Here is a 26,462-nt window from a genome sequence, read left to right on the forward strand (position 1 = left end):
ATACCATATATGATACATATATAATACCAATATATATTCATTTTCTCATATTTGCCATATCATTTTTGCCATTGTGCATATATAATGCAAGTTTTTATACATGTATAATAATTTCAGCAATGCAATAAATTAGACTCATGATGCTTAACTTATAGCATCAGTGTAAGTACATATATAAGTGCACCAGCTGCAGTTTATAATACCACTGAGCCACACAATTCCAGTCAACCATAGCGATCCAATAATACCAGCCATAGTGCACATAATAACAGTCATTGAGCATATATATATATATATATATATATATGTATATAGTCTTGCACAACACCACCGCCTATTTAACCAGTCGTAGTACACCATATTATTAGCTGTAGTGCCTCCATTATACCAGGCATTCCCACATTAATAGCCAGAGTACATTTCAGAGCTGCTGTAGTAGCAGATAAACGCTCACACCAAGTCAGCCCTAAAATTGGGTGTTGTTTAGTCTCAGTGTAACATTGGGAGATTGTCCAGTGTAAAGAAGTCAGTAGAGTATATAACAAGATTAAAATCTTCAATGCTTTATTGCTTGCTTTTAAAACTGCAGCATGATGGTGTGGTGGGGAGAGGAAGGACAGGAGAGGACTGCCGTCCTCTCCTGTCCTTCCTCTCCCCACCACACCATCATGCTGCAGTTTTAAATGCAAGCAATAAAGCATTGAAGATTTTAACCTGCTGTAACTGGTGAGTTGCCGCTTTTCTATATCTTTGATTGACTGTTACATATTTCGGATCCGGGACTACATGCTAGGACCCGATATCTACCTATTTTAAACAGAGCACCTCCAGACAGCACTCCATTACCTGCCTCCACACCTGCATCATACCTACCGTCTTCCACGTTCACAAGTAGTAGCCCACTCGACATTGTCTTTTTGCTTAGCGTATATAACAAGACCTGGTCATAGTCAAAATATTGTAGTAGAGTATATAACAAGACCTGGTCAAAGTCAAAATATTGCAGTAGAGTATGTATCAAGACCTGGGCAAAGTCAAAATATTGCAGTAGAGTATATAACAAGACTTGGACAAAGTCAAAATATTGCAGTAGAGTATATAACAAGACTTGGACAAAGTCAAAATATTGCAGTAGAGTATATAACAAGACCTGGTCAAAGTCAAAATATTGAAGTAGAGTATATTACAAGACCTGGTCAAAGTCAAAATATTGCATTACATGAAAGTAAACAAGTAAAATACAATCTGGCTGCAACATTCTGGGCCAATGTGGCCCATATTTAATGGTATCATAGGAGGGGAAATCTATATGCAGATTTCTCCATTTTGACCTAGTCTAAATGCTAGAAATCACAATGGGCATAATGCCCTTTCTATTCTTTCTGCTCCCTTCTTACCATTTAGAATGGCCTGAATGACTTTGACTGTTGGAAAGAAGCTGCGCTATAATATATTAAGCAATAGTATATTGCGTTATTCCCTACTAAACATCTGTTCTCTCTGAGTGGAAGCGATTCAAGTACTAAAGGATAGCAGTATTGGTATTCCGATTCCCCATAGTGGCCCTCCTGGCAGCATCAGCAGAATACAGGAGCTGTTTACATCGGTGAATTGCGTAAGCACATTTCTGCAACCCTTCCAAACTTTCTGTTTTCAGAATACAGGTTCTGTAAATTTCTTAAATTTCTTTTAATTCCTTGCTGCTTGCTCTTATTACATAGGTCACTTCCATCTTTATAGTGAGTGATTTGACTAATAGTTATATTCGAGAATTCCCTAATAGATCAAGGAGTTATGGTTTGCCAAAAGCAGAGTCAAGAAACTCTTGCAAAAGTCAGCTGGTGTCCTAGTTGCAGTGCCCTAATATAACAGCTAAGGGGAAGAGGAGAAAAAAGAGAGGGGCACACACAAGCGCCCCTGGGGAAGTATAAAAGGAACTGGTGGGGTATTACAGGATAAGGACACTTACCCTGTGACGTTGCGCTGAGAACACAACATCTATTTGCGCGTATAGTATACACTGGGGTCCTGCAGCTTGGTTCCTCCTGATCCAGGATGCCTTCTGGTTCGGTATTGGTAGACACAAGTAAAAGCAGAAAATTGAACTTTTTCGAGCACCAGACCCTGTCACGTGGACGGTTCAAAAGATTTTAAACCGGATTAATAAATTGTCATTTATTGAAAGCACATATCAATGCGTTTCTGGCCCAGAGTGGGCCCTTTGTCAGGACAAGAGCACCTTGTCCTGACGAAGAGCCCACTCTGGGCCAGAAACGCGTTGATATGTGCTTTCAATAAATGACAATTTATTAATCCGGTTTAAAATCTTGTTAAACCAACGACGTGAAGGGGTCTGGTGCTCGAAAAAGTTCAATTTTCTGCTTTTACTTGTGTCTTATATAACAGCTTAGACATGCTATATGTGCCAGCAACTCACTGGTTCTACAGTACAATAACTTGGTGCCACCTGCTGGGAGCTAATAAATTGTAAGGGCATTGACATACGGCCCCATGTATATCACTAAATCATTGTGACCCACTTAGAAGGATGGCAGTATCTGATGTACTATATAATGCTTAGTGTTGTGTAATTTGTGTGATGGTTATTTGTTTTCTTATTTTGTTAGAGATGTGGGATCAACATGTCACTTGTGTGTGGAGAAAAGGATTTTGGTTCAGTATGGTTCAAATGCATCTTCTCCGGTGCCTTGTAAACCATCTGGTAATTGGAGCCCAAGAGAAGCTGAAGGTGAGATCACTATGACTGAGAACTGAGTATGACCAGTTGTACTATGTTTTTATCATACTGGTACTACTATTATTTTTATTAATAAATAAATAAATAATGCAAATAGAAATTAGTCTAGTGGGTTTCTACTATGGAATATGAATAATACTCTAGTAAATCTGTAGACATTACAGCCACAAAAGCAGTTATGGATATTACAGTTATCTCAAATACACCGCTCAAAAAAATAAAGGGAACACTTAAACAACACAATGTCACTCCAAGTCAATCCCACTTTTGTGAAATCCCACTGACCACTCAGGAAGCAACACTGATTGACAATCAATTTCACATGCTGTTGTGCAAATGGAAGAGACAACAGGTGGAAATTATAGGAAATTAGCAAGGCCCCCCAATAAAAGAGTGGTTCGGCAGGTGGTCACCACAGACCACTTCTAAGTTCCTATGCTTCCTGGCTGATGTATTGGTCACTTTTTAATACTGGCGGTGCTTTCACTCTAGTGGTAGCATGAGATAAAGTCTGCAACCCCCACAAGTGGCTCAGGTAGTTCAGCTCATCCAGGATGGCACATCAATGCGAGTTGTGGCAAGAAGGTTTGCTGTGTTTCTGCGTCATGTCCAGAGCATGGGGGCACTACCAGGAGAAAGGCGAGTACATCAGGAGATGTGGAGGAGGCCGTAGGAGGGCAACAACCCAGCAGCATGACCGCTACCTCTGCCTTTGTGCAAGGAGAAGCACTGCCAGAGCCCTTCAAAATAACATCCAGCAGGCCCCAAATGTGCATGTGTCCACCCAAACGGTCAGAAATAGACTCCATGAAGCTGGTATGAGGACCTGACGTTCACACAAGTGGCTCAGGTAGTTCAGCTCATCCAGGATGGCACATCAGTGCGAGCTGTGGCAAGAAGGTTTGCTGTGTCTTTCAGCGTCGTGTCCAGAGCATGGGGGCACTACCAGGAGAAAGGCCAGTACATCAGGAGATGTGGAGGAGGCCGTAGGAGGGCAACAACCCAGCAGCATGACCGCTACCTCCGCTTTTGTGCAAGGAGAAGCACTGCCAGAGCCCTTCAAAATAACATCCAGCAGGCCCCAAATGTGCATGTGTCTACCCAAACTCCATGAGGCTGGTATGAGGACCTGACGTCCACAGTTGGGGGTTGTGCTCACAGCCCAACACCATGCAGGACATTTGGCATTTGCAAAGATTGGCAAATTCGCCACTGGCGCCCTGTGCTCTTCACAGGTGAAAGCAGGTTCACACTGAGCAAATGTGACAGACATGACAGAGTCTGGAGACGCTGCGGAGAATGTTTTGCTGCCTGCAACATCTTCCAGCATGACTGGTTTTGGGGTGGGTCAGTAATGGTGTGGGGTGGCATTTCTTTGGGGGGCCGCACAGCCCTCCATGTGCTTGTCAGAGGTAGCCTGACTGCAATTAGGTACCGAGATGAGATCCTCAGACCCCTTGTAAGACCATATGCTGGTGCGGTTGGCCCTGGGTTCCTCCTAATGCAAGGCAATGCTAGACCTCATGTGGCTGAAGTGTGTCAGCAGTTCCTGCAAGAGGAAGGCATTGATGCTATGGACTGACCCGCCCATTCCCCAGACTTGAATCCGAGCACATCTGGGACATCATGTCTCGCTCCATCCACCAGCACCACATTGCACCACAGACTGTCCAGAAGTTGGCGGATGCTTTAGTCCACCTCATCAGGAGCATGCCCAGGCATTGTAGGGAGGTCATACGGGCATGTGGAGGCCACACACGCTACTGAGCCTCATTTTGACTTGTTTTAAGGACATTACATCAAAGTTGGATCAGCCTGTAGTGTGGTTTTCCACTTTGATTTTGAGTGCGACTCCATATCCAGACTTCCATGGGTTGATAAATTTGATTTCCATTGATTTCCATTTCCAATGTTTGTGGGATTTTGTTACGCCTAGCGCTCCGGGTCCCCGCTCCTCCCCGGAGCGCTCACGGCGTCTTTCTCCCTGCAGCTCCCCGGTCAGTCCCGCTGACCGGGAGCGCTGCACTGTCATGGCCGTCGGGGATGCGATTCGCACAGCGGGACGCGCCTGCTCGCGAATCGCATCCCAGGTCACTTACCCGTCCCGGTCCCCTGCTGTCATGTGCTGGCGCGCGCGGCTCCGCTCTCTAGGGCGCGCGCGCGCCAGCTCTCTGAGACTTAAAGGGCCAGTGCACCAATGATTGGTGCCTGGCCCAATTAGCTTAATTGGCTTCCACCTGCTCCCTGGCTATATCTGATCTCCTCCCATGCACTCCCTTGCCGGATCTTGTTGCCTTGTGCCAGTGAAAGCGTTTAGTGTGTCCAAAGCCTGTGTACCTGAACTTCTGCTATCCATCCTGACTACGAACCTTGCCGCCTGCCCCCGACCTTCTGCTACGTCTGACCTTGCCTCTGCCTTGTCCTTCTGTCCCACGCCTTCTCAGCAGTCAGTGAGGTTGAGCCGTTGCTAGTGGATACGACCTGGTTGCTACTGCCGCAGCAAGACCATCCCGCTTTGCGGCGGGCTCTGGTGAAAACCAGTAGCCTCTTAGAACCGGTCCACTAGCACGGTCCACGCCAATCCCTCGCTGACACAGCGGATCCACAACCCGTAAGCCGAATCGTGACTGTAGATCCGGCCATGGATCCCGCTGAGGTGCCGCTGCCAAGTCTCGCTGATCTTCCCACGGTGGTCGCTCAGCAATCGCAGCAGATTGCCCAACAAGGACAGCAGCTGTCGCAGTTGACCGCCATGTTACAGCAACTTCTGCCTCTGCTACAGCAGCAACCATCTCCTCCGCCAGCTCCTGCACCTCCTCCGCAGCGAGTGGCCGCTCCTAACCTCCGCTTGTCCCTGCCGGACAAATTTGATGGGGACGCTAAACTCTGCCGTGGATTTTTGTCTCAGTGTTCCCTGCATATGGAGATGTTGTCGGACTTGTTTCCTTCAGAACGGTCTAAGGTGGCGTTCGTAGTAAGCCTTCTTTCAGGAAAGGCCTTGTCTTGGGCCACACCGCTCTGGGACCGCAATGATCCTGCCACAGCCACAGTCCAGGCCTTCTTCGCTGAACTCCGGAGTGTCTTCGAGGAGCCAGCCCGAGCTTCTTCTGCCGAGACTGCCCTGTTGAACCTGGTCCAGGATAATTCTTCAGTGGGCGAGTACGCCATCCAATTTCGTACTCTTGCTTCCGAGTTATCATGGAATAACGAGGCTCTCTGCGCGACCTTTAAAAAAGGCCTATCCAGTCGCATCAAGGATGTGCTGGCCGCACGAGAGATTCCTGCCAACCTCCAAGAACTCATCCATTTGGCTACCCGCTTTGACATGCGTTTTTCTGAGCGACACCAAGAGCTCCGCCAGGAAAAAGACTTAGATCTCTGGGCACCTCTCCCACAGCATCCTTTGCAGTCTACGCCTGGGCCTCCCGCCGAGGAGGCCATGCAAGTGGATCGGTCTCGCCTGACCCAGGAAGAAAGGAATCGCCGTAGAGAAGAAAATCTCTGTCTGTACTGTGCCAGTACCGAGCATTTCTTGGTGGATTGCCCTATCCGTCCTCCACGCCTGGGAAACGCACGCACGCACCCAGCTCACGTGGGTGTGGCGTCTCTTGGCTCTAAGTCTGCTTCTCCACGTCTCACGGTGCCCATACGGATCTCTTCTTCAGCCAACTCCTCCCTCTCAGCCGTGGCCTGCTTGGACTCTGGTGCCTCTGGAAATTTTATATTGGAGTCCTTTGTGAATAAATTCAGCATCCCGGTGACCCGTCTCGTCAAGCCGCTCTACATTTCCGCGGTCAACGGAGCCAGATTGGACTGCACCGTGCGTTACCGCACAGAACCCCTCCTCATGTCTATTGGACCCCACCTCGAGAGGATTGAGCTTTTCGTTCTCCCCGGCTGTACCTCTGAGGTCCTCCTCGGTCTGCCATGGCTCCGGCTTCATTCGCCCACCCTTGATTGGACCACCAGGGAGATCAAGTACTGGGACTCTGCCTGCCACAGGTAGTGCCTCTCCCCCCCTCCCAGTCCCGTCAGGCAAGCCTCTGTGCCTCCTCATGGCTCCCGTCCTTGTGTCTCCCTGCCCCGTGCCAAGCTTCACCCTCTGCCCTCCCTCCCCATTCCTACTCCTGCTGTACTGCCTGCCATTGAGGAAACCATCCATTCTTTCCCGGTGTCCTCATCCCAGGGGAGGCAGTCACCGGACAAAAAAAAAGGGGAGACCTAAGGGGGGGGGGTACTGTTACGCCTAGCGCTCCGGGTCCCCGCTCCTCCCCGGAGCGCTCACGGCGTCTTTCTCCCTGCAGCTCCCCGGTCAGTCCCGCTGACCGGGAGCGCTGCACTGTCATGGGCGTCGGGGATGCGATTCGCACAGCGGGACGCGCCCGCTCGCGAATCGCATCCCAGGTCACTTACCCGTCCCGGTCCCCTGCTGTCATGTGCTGGCGCGCGCGGCTCCGCTCTCTAGGGCGCGCGCACGCCAGCTCTCTGAGACTTAAAGGGCCAGTGCACCAATAATTGGTGCCTGGGCCAATTAGCTTAATTGGCTTCCACCTGCTCCCTGGCTATATCTGATCTCCTCCCATGCACTCCCTTGCCGGATCTTGTTGCCTTGTGCCAGTGAAAGCGTTTAGTGTGTCCAAAGCCTGTGTACCTGAACTTCTGCTATCCATCCTGACTACGAACCTTGCCGCCTGCCCCCGACCTTCTGCTACGTCTGACCTTGCCTCTGCCTTGTCCTTCTGTCCCACGCCTTCTCAGCAGTCAGTGAGGTTGAGCCGTTGCTAGTGGATACGACCTGGTTGCTACTGCCGCAGCAAGACCATCCCGCTTTGCGGCGGGCTCTGGTGAAAACCAGTAGCCTCTTAGAACCGGTCCACTAGCACGGTCCACGCCAATCCCTCGCTGACACAGCGGATCCACAACCCGTAAGCCGAATCGTGACAGTATTTCATATGATTAGTTCATTCATTCAGATCTAGGATGTGTTTTCTTAGTGTTCCCTTTATTTTTTTGAGCAGTGTAAATGCTTACATCCAAAAACCACCAAAAAAGGTTGCATGCTAGAGCCAAAACATTCCACAAGAGGGAATAGATGACTTTTACTATATGTGCGGTAGTTGCAGAGCCTCACTCCGTAGTGCATCATCTTCCATGTCAATAATGCTTATCTGCTGGGGACTTCTCCAAGCACTAAAAATACTACCTGGAAACATTTTACAAAATCTCCACAAAAGGTCCTGTTGATTTATTGCACTTTTGACAGATTTACTTTAGAAGGATTTCTCAATTTTCTAAATTTTGTCTGCTGCAGATGTGACTTTTTTTTAAGCAGCCCCTATGATGAGCCATGTACAGAAAGATCTAGGCATGTGAATTCACATCACAACAGAAAGTTTAATTTTTTCATTGCTCTTACTGTAAATAAAATACCCATTCAAATTCCAGATATATATGTAGAAATCCCTGCCAATGAAGCCTAATATATGTCATTTATACCATATATGTAACTGAGTTAAACTATCTACACCTCTCCTTTAAATCAATATTGTATTTACAGATCATAAATGTATCTAATATAAGTTATGCAATATAAATATAATGGGGTACAACATTATTATTTTGAAATCAACTGGTGCCAAAAAGTTAAACAGATTCGTAAATTACTTCTATTAAAAATCTTAATCCTTCCAGTACTTATCAGCTGCTGTATACTACAGAGGAAATTCTTTCCTTTTTGGACTTCTTTGTCACTGGAAGGATGAAGATTTTTAAATAGAAGTAATTTACAAATTTGTTTAACTTTCTGGTACCAGTTAATTTAAAAAAAAAAAAAAAAAAAAAAACTTTTCCACCATAGTACCCCTTTAAGAAAAATACTTCTCTCTCTATCTCTCTCTCTCTCTCTCTCTCTCTCTCTCTCTCTCTCTCTCTCTCTCTCTCTCTCTCTAAAGATCGTTTCTCCTTTTAACTATTCAGAATCTCTGCACTCACTGAAAAAATATAGAAATATAGAACTTTGAGGCCTGAAAATCATTAAACCATTTCACAATGGAATAAGATTTTACAAAAAGACTATGCGAGGGTAGGGGAAAGTAGGGAGGAGATAGGGAGGCTGTCTGCACACATATGACTATTTAGAGACCTTCTTCAGCTCACTTCCTCTCCTAAATCTCCTAAATATCTAATGCCAGTGTACCTAAACAGTCAGCAAATTCTTGACATGTCCTAGACACAGAAGCTTGGATCAGTCAGGGTCTAAGTTCTAAAACCCAACAATCAGTAGAACAAAGGGATAGAAGTACCCAGCTAAGCACTGTGCCTTTCTTGTCTTCTCGACTCTCTTCAAAAAGCCAGGTGTGTAATATACAGACTCACCATCAAGGGCTTTCAATTAGTCTGTACACCACATGATCAACTTTCCAAGGAGAACCAAGGAGGCCCCTTTCTACCCCCTACATTCTAGCGATTGGTGGGGTCCAGAGGGGTAACTTCTGGGCACCAATACAAAATCTGCAACAGGACCCCATGTTCCAATTATAATACTGGTCTCTTACGGCACAAATGTGCTTTGGGGGCCACTTATGTACCATGTCCTAGGTGCCGTTGCTACCTCTGCTATGCCCTTGTTAGGGGTCCTCAGCACCCAGACCTCCAACAATCCAAACTTCTGACATGTCTCTAACTGGGGGGCAGCACTATTCAGTCTTCTCAGCATAAAATCTAAATATGCCCTCAAGACTTTGCTACTACTGTCTCCAAGATTCGAGGGGAAGGAAGGTCTGCTGACAGACTGCCACTTTAATGTTTATGGAGGAGCAGAGGATCAAGGCTCTACACAATGATCCTTATCCTCTGCTGGTACACTAGAAGCAGGCACAGAAATGAGTTGAAGGACACAGTGCTGTGTGACAGACCATAACAGTCGCTAATTCCCACCCCTGGGCTGACCTCATAAAAAAATGAAGATTTGGTAAATATAGTCATGGCCGTAAATGTTGGCACGCCTGAAATTTTTCAAGAAAATGAAGTATTTGTCACAGAAAAGTATTGCAGTAACACATATTTTGCTATACACATGTTTATTCCTTTTGTGTGTATTGGAACTAAACCAAAAAAGGGAGGAAAAAAAGCAAATTGGACACAATGTCACACCAAACTCCAAAAATGGCCTGGACACAATTATTGGCACCCTTAACTTAATATTTGGTTGCACACCCTTTGGAAAAAATAACTTAAATCAGTTACTTCCTATAACCATCAATAAGCTTCTTAAACCTTCCTCTTCCTTTGCAAACTGCTCCAGGTCTCTTATTGGAAAGCGCCTTTTCCCAACAGCAATTTTAAGTTCTCTCCACAGGTGTTCAATGGGATTTAGATCTAGACTCATTGCTGGCCACTACAGAACTCTCCAGCACTTTGTTGCCATCCATTTCTGGATGCTTTTTGATGTATGTTTGGGGTCATTGTCCTGCTGGAAGACCCAAGATCTCGGACGCAAACCCAGCTTTCTGACACTGTGCTGTACAGTGAGACCCAAAATCCGTTGGCAATCCTCAGATTTCATGATGCCTTGCACACATTCAAGGCACCCAGTGCCAGAGGCAGCAGAACAACCCGAAAACATCATGGAACCTCCACCATATTTCACTGTAGGTACTGTGTTCTTTTCTTTGTAGGCCTCATTCTGTTTTCAGTAAACAGTAGAATGATGTGCTTTACCAAAAAGCTCTATCTTGGTCTTATATGTACACAAGACGTTTTCCCAGAAGCATTTTGGCTTACTCAAGTTCATTTTGGCAAAATGTAGTCTTGCTTTTTTATGTCTCTGTGTCAGCAGTGGGGTCCTCCTGGGTCTACTGCCATAACATTTCATTTCATTTAAATGTCAACAGATAGTTTTCACTGACACTGATGCTCCCAGAGCCTGTAGGAGAGCTTGAATATCTTTGGAACTTGTTTGGGGCTGCTTTTCTACTATCCGGATTATCCTGCGATGACACCTTTCATAAATTTTTCTCTTCCGTCCATGCCCAGGGAGATTAGCAACAGTGCCAAGGGTTGCAAACTTCTTGATAAAGTTGTGCACTGAGGACAAAGGCAAATCTAGATCCCTGGAGATGGACTTGTAACCTTGATATTTTTCAATAATTTTGGTTCTCTTGGTCCTCTTCTCCTCTTTCTGTAGTCCATGCTTAGTGTGGCACACACAGACACGCGATGCAAAGACAAAGTGAACTTCTCAACTTTTTATCTGCTTTCAGGTGTGATTTTTTGATTTTCCACACCTGTTACTTGCCCCAGGTGAGTTTAAAGGAGCATCACATGCTTGAACCAATCTTATTTATCCACAATTTTGAAAGGGTGCCAATAATTTTGTCCAGACCATTTTTGGAGTTTAGTGTGACATTATGTCCAATTAGCTTTTTTCCTCCCTTTTTTGGTTTAGTTCCAATACACACAAAGGGAATAAACATGTGTATAGCAAAACATATGCTACTGCAATCCTTTTCTGTGAGAAATACTTCATTTTCTTGGAAAAATTCAGGGGTAACAACATTTACGGACATGACTGTAATACACTTCTCCCCCTGCACTGAAATCCATAACTAAAACGTTTTTCATTTTGGGAATGGTTGGACTTTTGAATTAATTAGACACATAAAAAATATCCTGTCACAAAATGCTACACTGAAACATTCTCCTAGTCTGCTACTTGATGGCTCAGTTTCCATAAAAAATAATCCAAAAGTCTCTTTTAATCTGAAACTATACACTGATCTGGAATTTTCCAGAAAACTCCAAGTGGCCAAATGTCGGTCAGAGAATCTCATGGGTTGATTAATGTCAATAATTTAAAAAATAAAAATTTGGCGAATGATGGATTACTGGAATGTTCCGTGAATTTTACAGTCAGAGCTGATGACATTGTTGCCAAGGTTAGAGATTTGTATTTGCAGTTCCTGGAATAAATACAGTAAGAAATTGAATATGATATCATGTAAGATGTGTGGCTTGTTAGAGGGACGAAGAATCGTACTGACTCAGGCTTGGGGTTTATTGCACTAAACGTGATTCTGTGTGTTAGATCTGAACTTGTCCGATAACAACTCAGAAATCCTTGTTTAAAATATGCCGTTTTCTGTTATTTGTAAATGCTTATATTGTACGTCAGGCACAAGGCTCCATGCCACAGTACAATGTTATCTTTAGCTTTCTCAGACATATTGATCCATTTGATTACCTCATTGGCTGAAATCCATAATGCAGTTCCTTGGAATTCCAAGACTCGTGTTAACAGTAACCAAAGAATGTTCTGAAACAATAGTATTTTGATCAAAGAAAAAGCCTCACGAATCAATGAGTATGATTTAAATATACAATATAGGCCTCCCCATAGTGAGATTTAAATATATAGACCTCCCATTAAGAGATGGGCACAGTGCCAATTACATTTAATAAACAATGTTTTTTTCTTTTCTTCAGCTGTAGACTTTATAAAACTGTCCAGATTTCACATTGACATATCCCACATTTACCTCCCTACTCCTAGCTACCTACTGCTTTATTGTATCTAGAGTGCTTATCATGACATTTTTAGATGTTACTTAAAGGGGTACTCTACTACTTTAAAGGAGAAATGTCATGGGGGAAAAACTTATCGCCTATCCAAAAGATAGGGGATAAGTTTTAGATTGCAGGGGATCTGACCGCTGGGACACCCCGCGAACGCCTATACGGGGCCCCAGCTCTCCCCAAGAGCGGCACATCAACACCCCAGCACGAAGCGGCGGCCGAAATGCCCCCTCCATATATCTCTATGGGAGAGCCAAAGATAGCATAACGGCTCTCCAATATAGATATATCGAAGGGGCATGTCGGCCATCACTTAGTACGGGGGGTCGTGACGAGTCGCTCCTGTGGAGAGCTGGGGCCCCATACAAGAGACATCCCCCCCCCCCTTTGGATAGGGCATAAGTTTTTTCCCCATTATATATCTCCTTTAATGTGGTACTGGCTATGTCAACATCGCCCCTTCTAGAAATCCTAAGTGATTCCAGAGATCAGCCGTTTACCCCCCTCCACCGTTCCCTTAGTAAGACTAAAAAAGATTATTAAAGTTTTAAAAAGTTTTGAAAAAAACCCAAGTAGAAAAAATAAAAATCACTTTTTTTCACTTGCAAAGTTCTTTTATTTTTAGTAGAAAAAATATATTTTAAAAAAACTATACGTATTGCCACGTCCATGACAAACCATAGAATGAATTATGTATCCTGCGCAGTGATCATATTGCTCTCAAATAACAGAATAAAAAGTAATCAAAAATGTTTTGTGCCCTGAAATGGAATATATGAAAAAACTGCAAGCCATCCAACAAAAAATAAGCCTACTATATAGCAACTGGAAAAAAAAAATCTAAGGGTCTCTGAATGCGGAAAAAAATATAAAGAAAAAAAAACAGTGGGGCTTTTCTTGTAAAAAAAATATAGAAAAGTTGACATTTGATATTACCATAATGCATTTGCTAAATAAGGTTATCATTTTATTTATTTTATGCAGTATGTGCTACAAAAAAAAATTAAAATGAATTGTGCAATGGCTGTTGGTTTTAACCCCTTTCTTTAAAATAAATAAATAAACAAATAAATAAGTAAAAATATTACATTAACAAAAGTATTATTTAAAAACTTAAATTGGCAAAAAAGTCACAAGTGTGCTTGAATATTTTGCGTCTTTTTGCTGACCTGCATCGGACAGGGTTTGGCTCTGAGGGGCATGATTTGACGTGAAGGGATGTGGCTGCCCCACGTGCCTAATTTACTACAATTTACGCCTGCTAGCTGCAGGGGCAGCCTCAGATTTGTATCTATCTCTTTTCCTATCTCAATGTCTATCTATCTATCTCTGTTTTTCTTGTTGATTTTGTATCCCGATATGTGCTTAGATTTGAATACTAACTAGATGTGTGTCCAAATCTCACTACAACTTTCATGTACAGATTATCGTGTAATTTAGGAAAAATGTCTGCAATATTAACATTTTCTGTTTGATGAAGGGAAACAGTCAATGTCTGAGACGCTTTTTCCTCATATTTATACAGCTGATATTTTGCTTGTCTGAAATATGTGCTGCAGAGGAATGAATGAGAGTAGTGTATATCGATGAAGACAAGTAACTTGCCTAATAACAAGATTTGTGTGTTCTCACTGCTAAATAGTGGAAATGAATAACAAGTATAGATGGTGGACGTTTTGAACTTTGCCTTCAGGGAGATCTGTTTCATAGTATTTCATGTCAGAATCGAGTTAAAAATAATGCTAGAGAGTGATAATGGTGACTAAAAGCGATAGTAATGAGACTGACACATACGGTATTGGTTTGGCGGTGCTGTAAGTGAAGAGCTCCTAGGTTTTCATGTTCATGAAGTCCTTATGGAGAAGAGCAGGGATCTTGACACCAAAGGGGGAGATTTATCAAAACCTGTCCAGAGGAAAAGTTGCTGAGTTGCCCATAGTAACCAATCAGATGACTTCTTTCATTTTTCAGAGGCCCTTTTGAGAATGAAAGAAACATAGAAACATAGAATGTGTCGGCAGATAAGAACCATTTGGCACATCTAATCTGCCCAATAATCGGAATCCTATCAATAGTCCCTGGTTCTATCTTATTTGAAGGATAGCCTTATGCTTATCTCATGCATGTTTATTCTCCTTCACTGTATTTGCAGCGACCACTTCTGCAGGAAGGATATTCCATGCATCCACTACTCTCTCAGTAAAATAATACTTCCTGATATTACTGCAGAAACCTTTGCCCTCTAGTTTAAAACTATGTCATTGATCTGATTGGTTGCTATGGGCAACTCAGCAACCTTTCCTCTGGCAGTAAGGTGAGTATGACTATGTTCTCATGTCCACTGTAGCTGACCCCCTCCCCCCCCCCCCCCCTTCCTCCTTCCCGTATTCTTTCGTTTTTTGGGGGTTGATTGCTGAGGTAGATCATTGACCCAAGTTTATTCTCATACAGTGGTCCCTCAAGTTACAATATTAATTGGTTCTGGGACAACCATTGTATGTTGAAAACATTGTATGTTGAGACCAGAACTCTATGGAAACCTGGTAATTGGTTCTGAAGCCCCCAAAATGCCATCCAAAAATAGGAAAAAAGTAAGAAAGATCTGCTGGGAGCTGTAAATCACTGTCTATGTCAGTGTTTCCCAAGCAGGGAGCCTCCACCTGTTACAAAACTACAACTCCCAGCATGCCCGGACAGCCAAAGGCTGTCCGGGCATGCTGGGAGTTGTGGTTTTGCAACAGCTGGGGGCACCCTGCTTGGGAAACACTGGTCTATGTAGAGGACAGGAGCTTCTTCAGGGTCCTGTACAGTACACAGTGTCCTAAAAAAGTAACATGGAGCCGCCCTCACCTGGTGTCTAAAGGAGCAGCTAACCCTGGTACAGGTAAAGAATACAGAACATGTAATACCTCCCTGTACTGTAGGGGGTGCTACCAGACATCAGTCAGTGCATGCACTTCAGTAATACAGGTGTTTTACCGGTAAATTGCCCATTCTGATTGGTCAGATCTTCCAGCCATTGACGCGTTTCACAGATCTGGACTGTCCATGTCATTGTATGTTGAGTCTGGTTTCAACTTACAATGGTCCAGAAAAGACCATTGTATGTTGAAACTATTGTATGTTGAGGCCATTGCAAGTTGAGGGATCACTGTATTTGATGTCTAAACAATTGTTTTCGTCCCCACAGCTTCCTTGTATATCCTTCTTTGAATCAATACCACAGGGCAATTATTGACAATGTAACTACATATATTCATTGCTAAATGTTACTTTGAGGGTTTTGAAATAATTTTAGTAATTTTGTATACTTCAGGACCTCCCGATGTTGACCAGCCATGTGAAACAAATGTTCGAACCTGGAGTCCTGGAGCAGACTACAACACTGTGCCTCCTTCTTGTACTGAGCCACATGAATGCTTTCTGCAGCTGCAGTTTACGTACCCAGTGATCCCACAGACTCTAACCATCTGGGTGACATATGTAACCAGAGACTCTGAAACAAAGGGAACTGAGGTGGAAGTCAAAGTCCTTCACGTCAACGGGGAGAATACATCACTCGGTGCTCAAAGTATCTTTTGTGATGTTCCTCTGACCATCAAGTTAGACTACATTAAAGTTGAAGTACATGCCATTCAGATCTACACCAAGGATAACCAAATGGAGATTGATGCTGCTATGATCACCTCAGTGCCTAACTACCCCTTGTGTGCAGACTGCAAACCAATCTACTACAAAGTTCTCCGTGACCCACCCTTTCCCCCTGGTACGTCTACTTTGACCTCCAGCCTTCAGAGAAGGTACATAGACAGGTAGGTGTTACTTTATGAGTAGGAGTTGAGTATGATGAGAGAAAGATAAGCTTCACAGCCACTTGCAGAACATACATACTGTATATGTCATGTGTGTTTACTGCTGGTAATTTGAATTGTGGCAAATAGTGACACATGGTATATGGTATAGCCAGAGAGACCAGCACCAAGGTAAGTGTCTACGGGGTGTTAGTAGTTATGGAAAATATTACGTTTTGAACCAAGCTTTTTGGTTTTATTTCTAAACAAGATTTTTATAGTCCAGAAAAATTAAATAGTCACTGTCCTTTCAAAAACATTCCTCTTTCTGAAGCCTATGTGAATCCAAACATTGTTGTAAATCCTTTAATTTACCAAAAATGGCTCCTTACCTCAGAAAGACAGCTCTAAAGATTTGGCCACTTGATGTCTGCCTTCACTGTAATCTGCTGTCTACTGCCTGTTGTTAGGGGAATTATGTTGCCAGCACTGTCATGTAGTTTCTGTGCTGTGCTGTGATGGGAAAGGCTACTAAGGGAAGAAATCTTTGTCCCTATTACAAAGTTGTTTCATTGAAACTGGACAATAAAACATCTGGTTATGAAGGTGTACATAGCCTTTAAAATAGTGTACAGGAATATCACTGACCAAAAAGCAATTTCCATTTTCATGTTCATTCAACTGATTTATTATAGCAGATGTATCGGTACAGTAAACATATAAAATATGAAATATGTAGAGAAAAGTCAAGTTTCTCTGCGGGAGGCTTAAATACCTGAATTAAGTCTTGTTTTTTGAAAGCAGATAAAGGTGAAAATCTTTAGTTTGTCTGGTAAGAACTTAAATTCAGTCAATGTTACAGGAGAAGGATTTTTATGCTGTTCAGATGTCTGGCAGAATTTTTTTCATTTTCACATTCTTTTTGAGGCCTCATGTTTACTGTACAGAGTCCCTGCGGCCCCATACTATGGCGCTGTAGGTACTCTTATTACGAATATATTTTTCTTCACAATATAATGCTGCTAGGGAATACAGCATCAAATGTAATGTGCTTTGGAATTTACTCCAGACAGATTCATGTGGAATCAAACTGCAAAACAACTTTATATGGAATCAGAGACAGAGTTATATTGCAGCTCTATACAACTCAGATGTAAGGGGAGGTAGGGAGAGTTGTCGGCATGAGAAGAGTGTTGTCTATGGATTCCCCCAGTGTTTATCCATTTGTTCTCTCTTCTCCACTGTCTGTCCAGTTGTCTGCTGTGTGTGGAAGCACAGGCAGGAAAACACAATTTCCTGGTTTAAAGGGGGTATTCCAGGAATCAAAAAACAGGCCTTTTTTCTTTCAAAAACCTCTTGCTGTTTGTCTCAAGGATGGGTGTGGTTCTGTATCTCAGTTCCATTGAAGTGAATGGAGTCAAGTTGTAATACCACACTCGAAGTGGAGACAAGAAGGGCGGTGCATTTGAAAAAAAAAATGCCCCTTTAAAACTGGAAAGGGGAGGTATCCCGATGTTGTAGTGGGTCCATCTAGAGTCCAAGGCATGAACATTTCAGTGGTTGGTGGATTACCATAGCTAAGTGAGGAGAACTTACTAAGGGAGGAGGGAATGCTAAGACCATGTGGCTGTACAGAGGGGCCATCTGTGTGTTTTGAGAGCAACTTATGAGACCTGTGGGCAGACAGCTTGTGGTCTAACAGAATTTTCTTTTAGACTACAAGGAGGATAGAGAAATCATCGGATTTTGGATCTGAGGCTTTTCTATATATTGAGAAGCAGACACAAGGGTGTCGCATGCTTGCAGTCCTGGTAAATTGTGATCTGTGAAACGTAGTGGTGTGGTGATCACCGTGATCCACAGAGGTGCCAAGTAGTTTCTTACGAGGTAGTTTGTGCAACTTTGCGGTGGGTGTATAGGCTGTGTTAGAAAGTAGACCCATACAGTCCCGTAGCGGAACAGTAAAATTGGCTGCATAGCATCCCATCACTGGTGAAGCTTGACTTGCTAGGAACTTGCAAGAGTCAAGGTGATCTGTCCTGGTGAAGGACTGCTTTATCTGATCACACTTGTTAACAACTGCAATGTTTGTGTACAGCCATAATGTATACTCTAACAACCAAACACTGCTCCATTTCTATAGCTGCTTGAATGTTTTGAGGTAGCCATTATTTGCAGGTTTCTATAGTTTAGAAAGTGATCTAGTATATTTATATGGAGCACAAAATGAACTCTTCAGGACAGATTTTGATACTATAAACACACACACACACGCACACACACACACACTGTGCATAGCCACTGGCATGATTTCAGTCTTAACCTGGCATCTTCTTAAGCTCCTATGGCAGATATGGATGTATTCAATTGCTACTAACAGTTTTATAGGGGATTCTTGGTTGGCAAAAGAGTTAAACCAGAAAATCCTCTTGTGAGTTTGAATTATGAAAAATTCTTAGAAGATGACTTTACCCCAAGAAAAAAACACATAGACGGCCCCCAATATTCTCCGACATTCTTTCACCAGGCTTCAATGCGTGCGAACATTTTTTTTTCTATATTGTAAATGAGTTTCAGACTAAAGTTGAAGTAACAAAATTACATTCCTTACAAATCAGACTCTCAGCCCCCTATATCTGCCTGAAATCTGAGTTGAAACTCCAAAATACTTGTGACTCACTTGCACTTATTTCTCTTGAATAATACAGTAAAATAGCTATTTCTTTTTATTACTTATCACATATAGTCTAGGTCAGGCATAGGAAACCTTTGGCACTGCAGATGTTTGGACTACATCTTCCATGATGCTTTGGCAGGATTTTGGTTTGGCCGTAAGGGCCTTGTGGGAGATGTGGTTCAAAACATCTGCAGTGCCGATGGTTGCCTATGCCTGTTGTAGGTAGAAGAATAAATCCTAGCTGTTTCTGTAGGCCTGACAAGTGTATAGTAGGGCCTATAAACACCTTCCACAACTCCTAGTTACTGTATTTTCTCATATTCCCTTCTGTGATGTAAATCCTAACACTTTATTGATGTATACGATTCAATCAATTGTTTTTAGATTTTGAAAAAAACAGGTGTCTGTTTTTTCCCCGATATATTACCTTGCTTGTCCATGGGTTGGGTCTGGTATGGTAAATCTGGTATTGCAATACTACACACCACCAACAGACAAAATCTGGCACCATTTCCTGGGAAAAATAAAAACAACAACAAAAAAAATACACAATATAATTTCCAACTGATTGGAATAAAGCTAAACAGGCACTAGATTTGTAGTAAAATTATAGTATTCCCTGTCTGCCTTCCTATGTATTAGCCAAAGTATGTGCCAAATTCACGAAGATGTGCTGACTCTCAACAGCAACAACAGTAAGAAAAAGCAAATATAATGAGAAACGTTATTGCAGACTATGCATGAGGGTAAAGAAAAGAAATCCAAAAAGAAAATAATTTCCTCTGTAGTATACAGCCACTAATAAGTACTGGAAGGATAAAAAATTTTAATAAAATTTTAATTTTAAAAATAAAATAAAATAAAAGTTTGCCACCAGAGTACCCATTTAAAGCATATGCACACTTATTGCATATGATAGAAAAAAAAAAATAATAATAATTTTCTCTAAATTTGCTTAGCTTCTCTTCTACAGCCTCTACAGCTTGTTGTGTGAGGTCTATTTCCATACTGCTGTTCTTTTAGACATGGTCTGCCTTGTACCTGCTCTCTTCTCTGTCCTTCTAGGATTTCCTAAAAAATGCCTCTAGAGGAGAAAGTCTCTATACATACAACATCCTATGGAACATGTGCAATAATGTTTTTTTCAGCTCTGTATGGAATTCAGCAGAATATATTTCTGCTTGACCTCATATGAAATTGAAATATTAAAGAGGTACAGTATGGGAGGTACAACTGTATAGGTAGTGTATTACGGCTTCATACATCTTGGAGGTGCCAAACTTTTAGGTTAGTAGATTAGTAGACAATATACAGTACAGAATTGCTGAACCTGTTGGTTATAAGATTGTTAAAATAATGCCTATTAAATAGGAAATATCAATGTGAAATTAACATTTTTTAGTTCTTTCTATATCGGTTTATTAGGCTCGACTAAGTACAACTGCTGTAGTCACTGCTTTGCTTCTGCACTTTTTCACGTAGAGTACTTGAGGAATATCATTGCAGAAGTGGTTTACAGTACAATAATAGTGTTCAGTATAATCTGCCAAATTGCAGCATCCTATAGATTTTATTAGATGCAGGAATGCATGATGGATGGCCAACACAAACCTCTCCCATGAATATGTCAAATAACTCTAGGATTGGGCTGCTGAGCAGTGAAAATACCGCATGATGTCACCACTACATCTGGATACGTGCCCATTGTCATTAGAATAGAAGTAGAAAATATTCAGTAATGATTCTGCTGAGAGTGCAGAGCCCGGTAACATTCCAGGAGTTAAGTTACAATGCAGCAGTTCTTCCAGTCAGTAAATCTAAGTGCAGATATATTTATGGACACTTTCACGGGGGTTCTTGTTGTTTGGCACAGTGTATACAACACCCATTTCTTCAGATTTGTCCGATTTTTTTAAATTAAAAGGAGTATATACAGTAAGCATAAATCTACAATATTACATAATATATACACTAGGCTAGATGTACTGTATGCACAGTATGCAATAAAATAGAAAACAGTGACCCCCTATTCCTTCTCACTGTGTAACAATAGTTTGGGGGCTCTTGCTCTTCATCAAAAGGTCACATGTCTTATAACCCCCTTGCAATACTTAGAAAAGCACATATTGGGGTCCAGCATTTTGTGTTAAAGGAGTTGACCCAAAATGACATTTAATCCCTATCCACAACCACAGATAATACATTTGTTTGACTCATCTCTGGAATCCCCACTAAAACAAAGCAACAGAGACCCCCGTTTCTTCTCACTGCACATCCACAGTGAGGATGAGTTTGTTTGAAGAGGAGGTTAAGTGTCCGCATTGTCATATCATTCAATGCCTGATGGAGACAGCCAAGTAGAGCGCTTGGCTCCTTACTTCTGCCCCATAGACTAGGCATGGAGCAGCAAGCCATGTGCTTGACCGCTGCTCTATTCAAACTCCTATCTATCCTAAATAGCTAAATTGCATGCCAAAACCAGATTATGCAATGTGGCATTAGTGTACATGCAGAAGAGTGCTTGCCTTAGTGTAGTAGGAGATGGCTCTTGGGGCCTGCCACCTTATTGGCCCCGTTATAACTGCAATCTCCAAGATTCCTTTTGCTATGCCACTGGTGACAGAGTTTTAAGGTGTTGATTTGGCTTCTGAATTCCCCAGATCTCAATCTGGTTGATCATCTTTAGGATGTGCTGGAGAAACTAGTCTGATCCATGGAAGAAGCACCACACAATTTACAGGACTTAAAGCAGCAGCTGCTGACATCTTGTTGTCAGGTACCACAGGGCACTTTCAGAGGTCTTATGGAGTTCATGCTGCAAAATGTTAGTGCTGTCTTGGCAGCACAAGTGTAACTGCACAATATTGGTTTATGGCTGATCAACATATACAATGCATAAAAATGATCTCACTTTGAGCTTGTTCGTGATGTTTACTGCACCCATTAAAGGGGTTCTCCAAAGAATAGGGATACGTGTCTGATCACAGGGGATCTAACTGCTGTAGCACCCGCACAATCTAATGTTAGAAGTCTGGTTCTCATCTTTTTATGCAGGGTCTGTAACCCTCGGAGACGCACTGGTTAAACAGAAGTGATGGCTCACTCAGCTAGTCACCCGGCCAAAATGGGATCCTGTCTTGGCCAGTGAATGGCTTGGTTGGTTGTCGTTTCTTAAGAGCAAGAGCGCATCTCTAAAGGTGGGGACTAGAGCATGCTAGGGAGAAGTGAAAGACCATGCATAAAGAGATGAGACAGACTGCATGCAAGAGGTTGCGAGGGGTACCAACGGTCGGATCCCCACGAACAGACACTTATCCCCTATCCAAAGAATACATTTTAATAAATTGAAATACCCCTTTAACTGCAAGTCAGTGCCCCCATTAGTGCCTGCCAGTGCCTTCTATAGTTTTCACCCACTATCCCCATACGTGCAAGGTGAAATTTTTACATAAGTACCAAAAATACCTTACAACTAAGCTAAAATCTATTATTTATTGTTCTTGTATCATATAATACTATGTGAAGTGGAAATTTCTTAATTAAAGGGGTACTCCGCTGGTCAGCATTTGGAACAAACTATTCCAAACACTATAGCCGGCGCCGGGAGCTCGTGACATCATAGCATTGAGGGGGTGGGATGTGACGTCATGAGGGGGCGGGGCTATGATGTCACAAGCTCCCGACACCGGCTCCAGTGTTCGGAACAGTTTGTCCCAAACGCTGAGTAGCGGAGTACCCCTTTAAGTTAACCAAATGATAAATAACACTGGTAAAAAAGTGTCTACAATTGTTCTTCTTTTTAATCAATGTAGATATGTTGACAGTTCCACTAAACCAAGCTGGTATCCCTGTAGAGTTCTATGGTGATCTGTGTTCAGTTCAGTAGAATTGTGGGAGGTCCTGGCGGTATGACTGTGATATCGATGCTAAAGTGCTGAGAGTGTAATGGATAAGTGAAACCAGCTTTAGACAAGAATCTTTGTTTCTTATGGTTAGTCCTTAGTAGACTTGTTTGCCACCTTGATGCAATTGAAGTGATGGCTTGTGAGTCGACAGTAGGTTTGCATTTCACAATTCCACATTTTTACCAATTTATTTGTCTTGGTGGTCTTTGCTTTTTGTTGTTTTCTGGCCGCCTTTACTGGCTTGAGAAGCCTTAAAACATAATAATCAATAATTGATGGATTCTCATTGTTTTTGGAACAAGATCTGTTTCAGCTGCCATATTCTGAAGATCTTTGTTGGAGATCATAAGATCCTGCCAGACAGTCTGTATATGATTGATTGGTTGATATTTGCATGTCTTGGACTGTTAAGAGCTTTTTTTTTTTTTTTGCCTTTTTTGTTTTCCAATATTTTTGAAGTGATGCTTCAGTTTTAATCAAACTTGTCATAGAGATATCGGACCCCCCAAAATAACAGGGCCTCCTTAAATCTTCTAAGCACTATATCCATATCTCTGACCAACAGTATAACTCTCCAAGCTAAATACTGAAGGGCTATCAACTCACAGGCCACCACAGATGTCAACAGATTCATTTAGTGCAAAAAAATATACATCTCACACATAATATACACATAAAACATCACAATATTTAGATACATACCCTATCCTTTGATCAAAGATCTCACATGATACAACACAAAGTTTTCTCTAAGGCAGAACTGCAGAACTTTTTATTTTATTGGGATTCATCCAAAGTGAGAACCACTACCTCCAAGTGGAAAATACTTCTCAGTGTGCCCACTCCAATGCTCTCTCATAAATCCAAATTATCCTAGCGGAACAACAAAGCTAACTACAGCTAAGGTGATAGTTTATGGTGTAAAAAAAAAAAAAAAAAAGATAAAGACTGGCAAAAATATAGTATTTATATGGAACTAAGGCTAGAGTTACATACATCTGGTGTCTGGCTCCGGCAAAACTTGGTGAAACTCGCTACAACTGATGCCACAAACTTAAGTGCATCAGTTAGCATCATTCAACATCTATTGTTTGTGATCGCCAGCAAGATGCGTTCCCCTGTCTATGCCGGTCCGGCAAGTACAATCATCCGGTGTCCAAACTGAGACGCCGGATGATTGTGAACTGTCCCATTAAATAAATGGGATCAGTTCTTACTTCATTTTCCCTCCGGTGCCTTTTTTGCAGCTCTGGAGAGAAAAAACTGACAACACATATATGTAAAGGAAGCCCAAAAAAACTGCCTCAGTTTAAAATTATAATTCAGAAGTCAATATTTTAAGAAGAGTCAAACGATGTATCTTTTAGAACTCTAGATTTCACATTAGAATTTGTAAAGACAATATAAAATGGAAAGAAGAAAAGTGTTACAGACTGATATTAAATAAAAAGAAAGGTTACAATTATTGTTTCTATAAAGGAGTTTTACTTTTTCACATAGGTGACATTTACATTATTGACAGATGCATTGCTACTGGTACTATTACTTTTTAGGTGCCATTGGGACTGGGGATTCTTGAGAGCGACCCTTACTCAAATTGGCCTGGGCTCCACGATGATTGATCGCATTATGGCTCTCTACACTCATCCACAAGCACAGATCCGCCTCAATGGACGATTGTCAGATCCCTTCCCCATTTGTAATGGGACGCGGCAGGGCTGTCCCCTTTCGCCGTTGCTCTATGTGCTATATATGGAGCACCTTCTTATAGACATTCGTTGCAACCCGGACATCAAAAGCCTAGAGATTCCGCCGTCCAATTACAAATGCGCCGCATACGCGGATGACCTTCTCCTATACCTCTCGTCCCCCCTGACCTCTCTCCCTTCCTTGCTCACATCACTCAAGCGGTTTGCAGCACATAGTAACTATAGGTTGAACCCGACCAAATGTGAAGCTTTGAATGTCACCTCCTACAATTGTCCGACAATTGCGCAGTTATTTCCCATTCCGATGGCAGACCACGTCCCTCTCCTATTTGGGAATACAAGTTCCTGCAAGGCTAGCCGACACATATTTGGTTAACTACCCTCCCCTACTTCAAACGATCAAATCAGATCTGGCCAGATGGGAGCGCAGGGACTTTTCCTGGCTGGGCCGAATTAATATACTTAAAATGAATATATTACTGTTACAGACTGTTGAGACTGTTATATCTTTTTTCCACCATCCCGACCCACTTGCCTCGCCCTTTTTTTTGGGAGTATCACTGCGTATCACTGAGTATGTCTGGCTTTGTCTGGTCCCACAAACACCCACGAGTTGCGAGACAGGTCCTATTTCGAAGGAAAAGTGATGGAGGTTTGGCAATGCCGGACCTTCTTTCTTACCACCTGGCAACAGTGCTCACTAGAGTTCTTGACAGTTTCCATCATCGTTTAAATAAACAATGGGTATACTTAGAGAGATCAATTGTGGGTATAGACACCAAACCCATTCTGTGGCTACCCATGCAGGAAGTCTCGGGCTCCACCCTAATGACCCTTCCCCCTATTTTGTCTTCCATTATCAGATCTTATAACTCATACCTTAAACGCTCTCACTTTCTACGTCCTGTTGGTCCCCTCACACCGGTGTTTGGCCTCAAAACCTTTCCACCTGCATATACTTGCTGCTGTCTGGGACATCCCTGAAAACTTTAGCGGAGATTAGTGGGGACAACCTGCCTACCGCAACCCATTGTCTCCAATACATGCAACTTACATACTTTTATAGGGCCAACAAACACACCCTTCAGCCACACAGCCAGCTCACTTCCCTAGAATCTCTATGTGTGCAACAAGCACCGGTGTATCGTCCGGTGAATGCCCTGTATGACCTTTTCATGGACCTTCACCGTGACTCCCCCCTGCCCTTTCAGACTGTCTGGGAGCGAAAGCTGGGTCAAGAGCTCACAGATGGGGAGTGGGAGATGGCTGTGACTTTGTGCCACAGGACTTCCATTTCTTGCAAAGCACGTGAAACCAATTATAAAATTCTGTCTCGGTGGTACAGAGTCCTGGCCTTCCTCTCCCAGATGTATCCCTCCCTTCCTGATGTGTGCTGGAGGTGTGGAGGTGTGGAACGATGTCTCATGTATGGGTTTCCTGTCCCGTACTTGATACCTTCTGGACACAGGTGCTAGACATTATACACCGTCTGACATCCACATCCCTTACTCGCCACCCAAAACCGCTCCTTCTCAATATACTGCCTGGCCCTGTCTCTCGTTGGTCCAAATCTCTGCTGAGATTCCTCCTACTAGCGGCCCGTACGGTCATCCCTAGACTCTGGAAATCCCTCGTACCACCAACCCTCTCGTCTTGGCTTCGGGAGATTACCCACCTGCATAAGATCGAGGAGCTCATGGCAGACTCCTATGAGAAAACGGTCAAGCATGTATCCATTTGGCATCCATGGAAGGAGTTCTCCTCCTCAGACGAATTCCGTTCTCTCTATTCGACATCTTAACACCTGCCTACCCCGCAGATCCTGCACAAGTCATACAGTCTGGTGACCCTCATACATTTCAACCCACCTACCCTGCCCTCACGTACTCCTGCCCTGGTCGCGTTGGACTGGCTGCCAGAGGGGTTTCGTCAGGTGAGTGGTTCTGTCTAGATCTCTTCCCGCTCTCTCTTCTGGGGTTCTTCTGCTCTTCCCCACCCCCAAACCAGTCTTCCTTCCTTTCCCCTTCTTTTCCACACTACCTACTTTCT

The 26,462-nt window shown here is 43.0% G+C and overlaps 1 protein-coding gene across 4 annotated transcripts in view; it reads left to right on the plus strand.

Annotated features, from left to right (window-relative positions):
* Window positions 1-26,462, plus strand: part of PAPPA (pappalysin 1) — a 312,202-nt gene that overhangs the window by 125,624 nt on the left and 160,116 nt on the right. For 3 of the 4 annotated variants that reach the window (XR_008847679.1, XM_056538788.1, XM_056538790.1), the window contains exons 6-7: window positions 2,628-2,749; window positions 15,648-16,143. Coding sequence is in view for 3 of the 4 variants with exons in the window: in XM_056538788.1 (XP_056394763.1) it covers window positions 2,628-2,749; window positions 15,648-16,143 (618 nt within the window). In the remaining variant the exon portion in view is untranslated. The remainder of the gene's footprint in view (window positions 1-2,627; window positions 2,750-15,647; window positions 16,144-26,462) is intronic. The other variant, XM_056538789.1, reaches the window with a different exon arrangement.

The sequence above is a fragment of the Hyla sarda genome, chromosome 9, assembly GCF_029499605.1.
Source record: "Hyla sarda isolate aHylSar1 chromosome 9, aHylSar1.hap1, whole genome shotgun sequence".
NCBI classification, from domain to species: Eukaryota; Metazoa; Chordata; class Amphibia; order Anura; family Hylidae; genus Hyla; species Hyla sarda.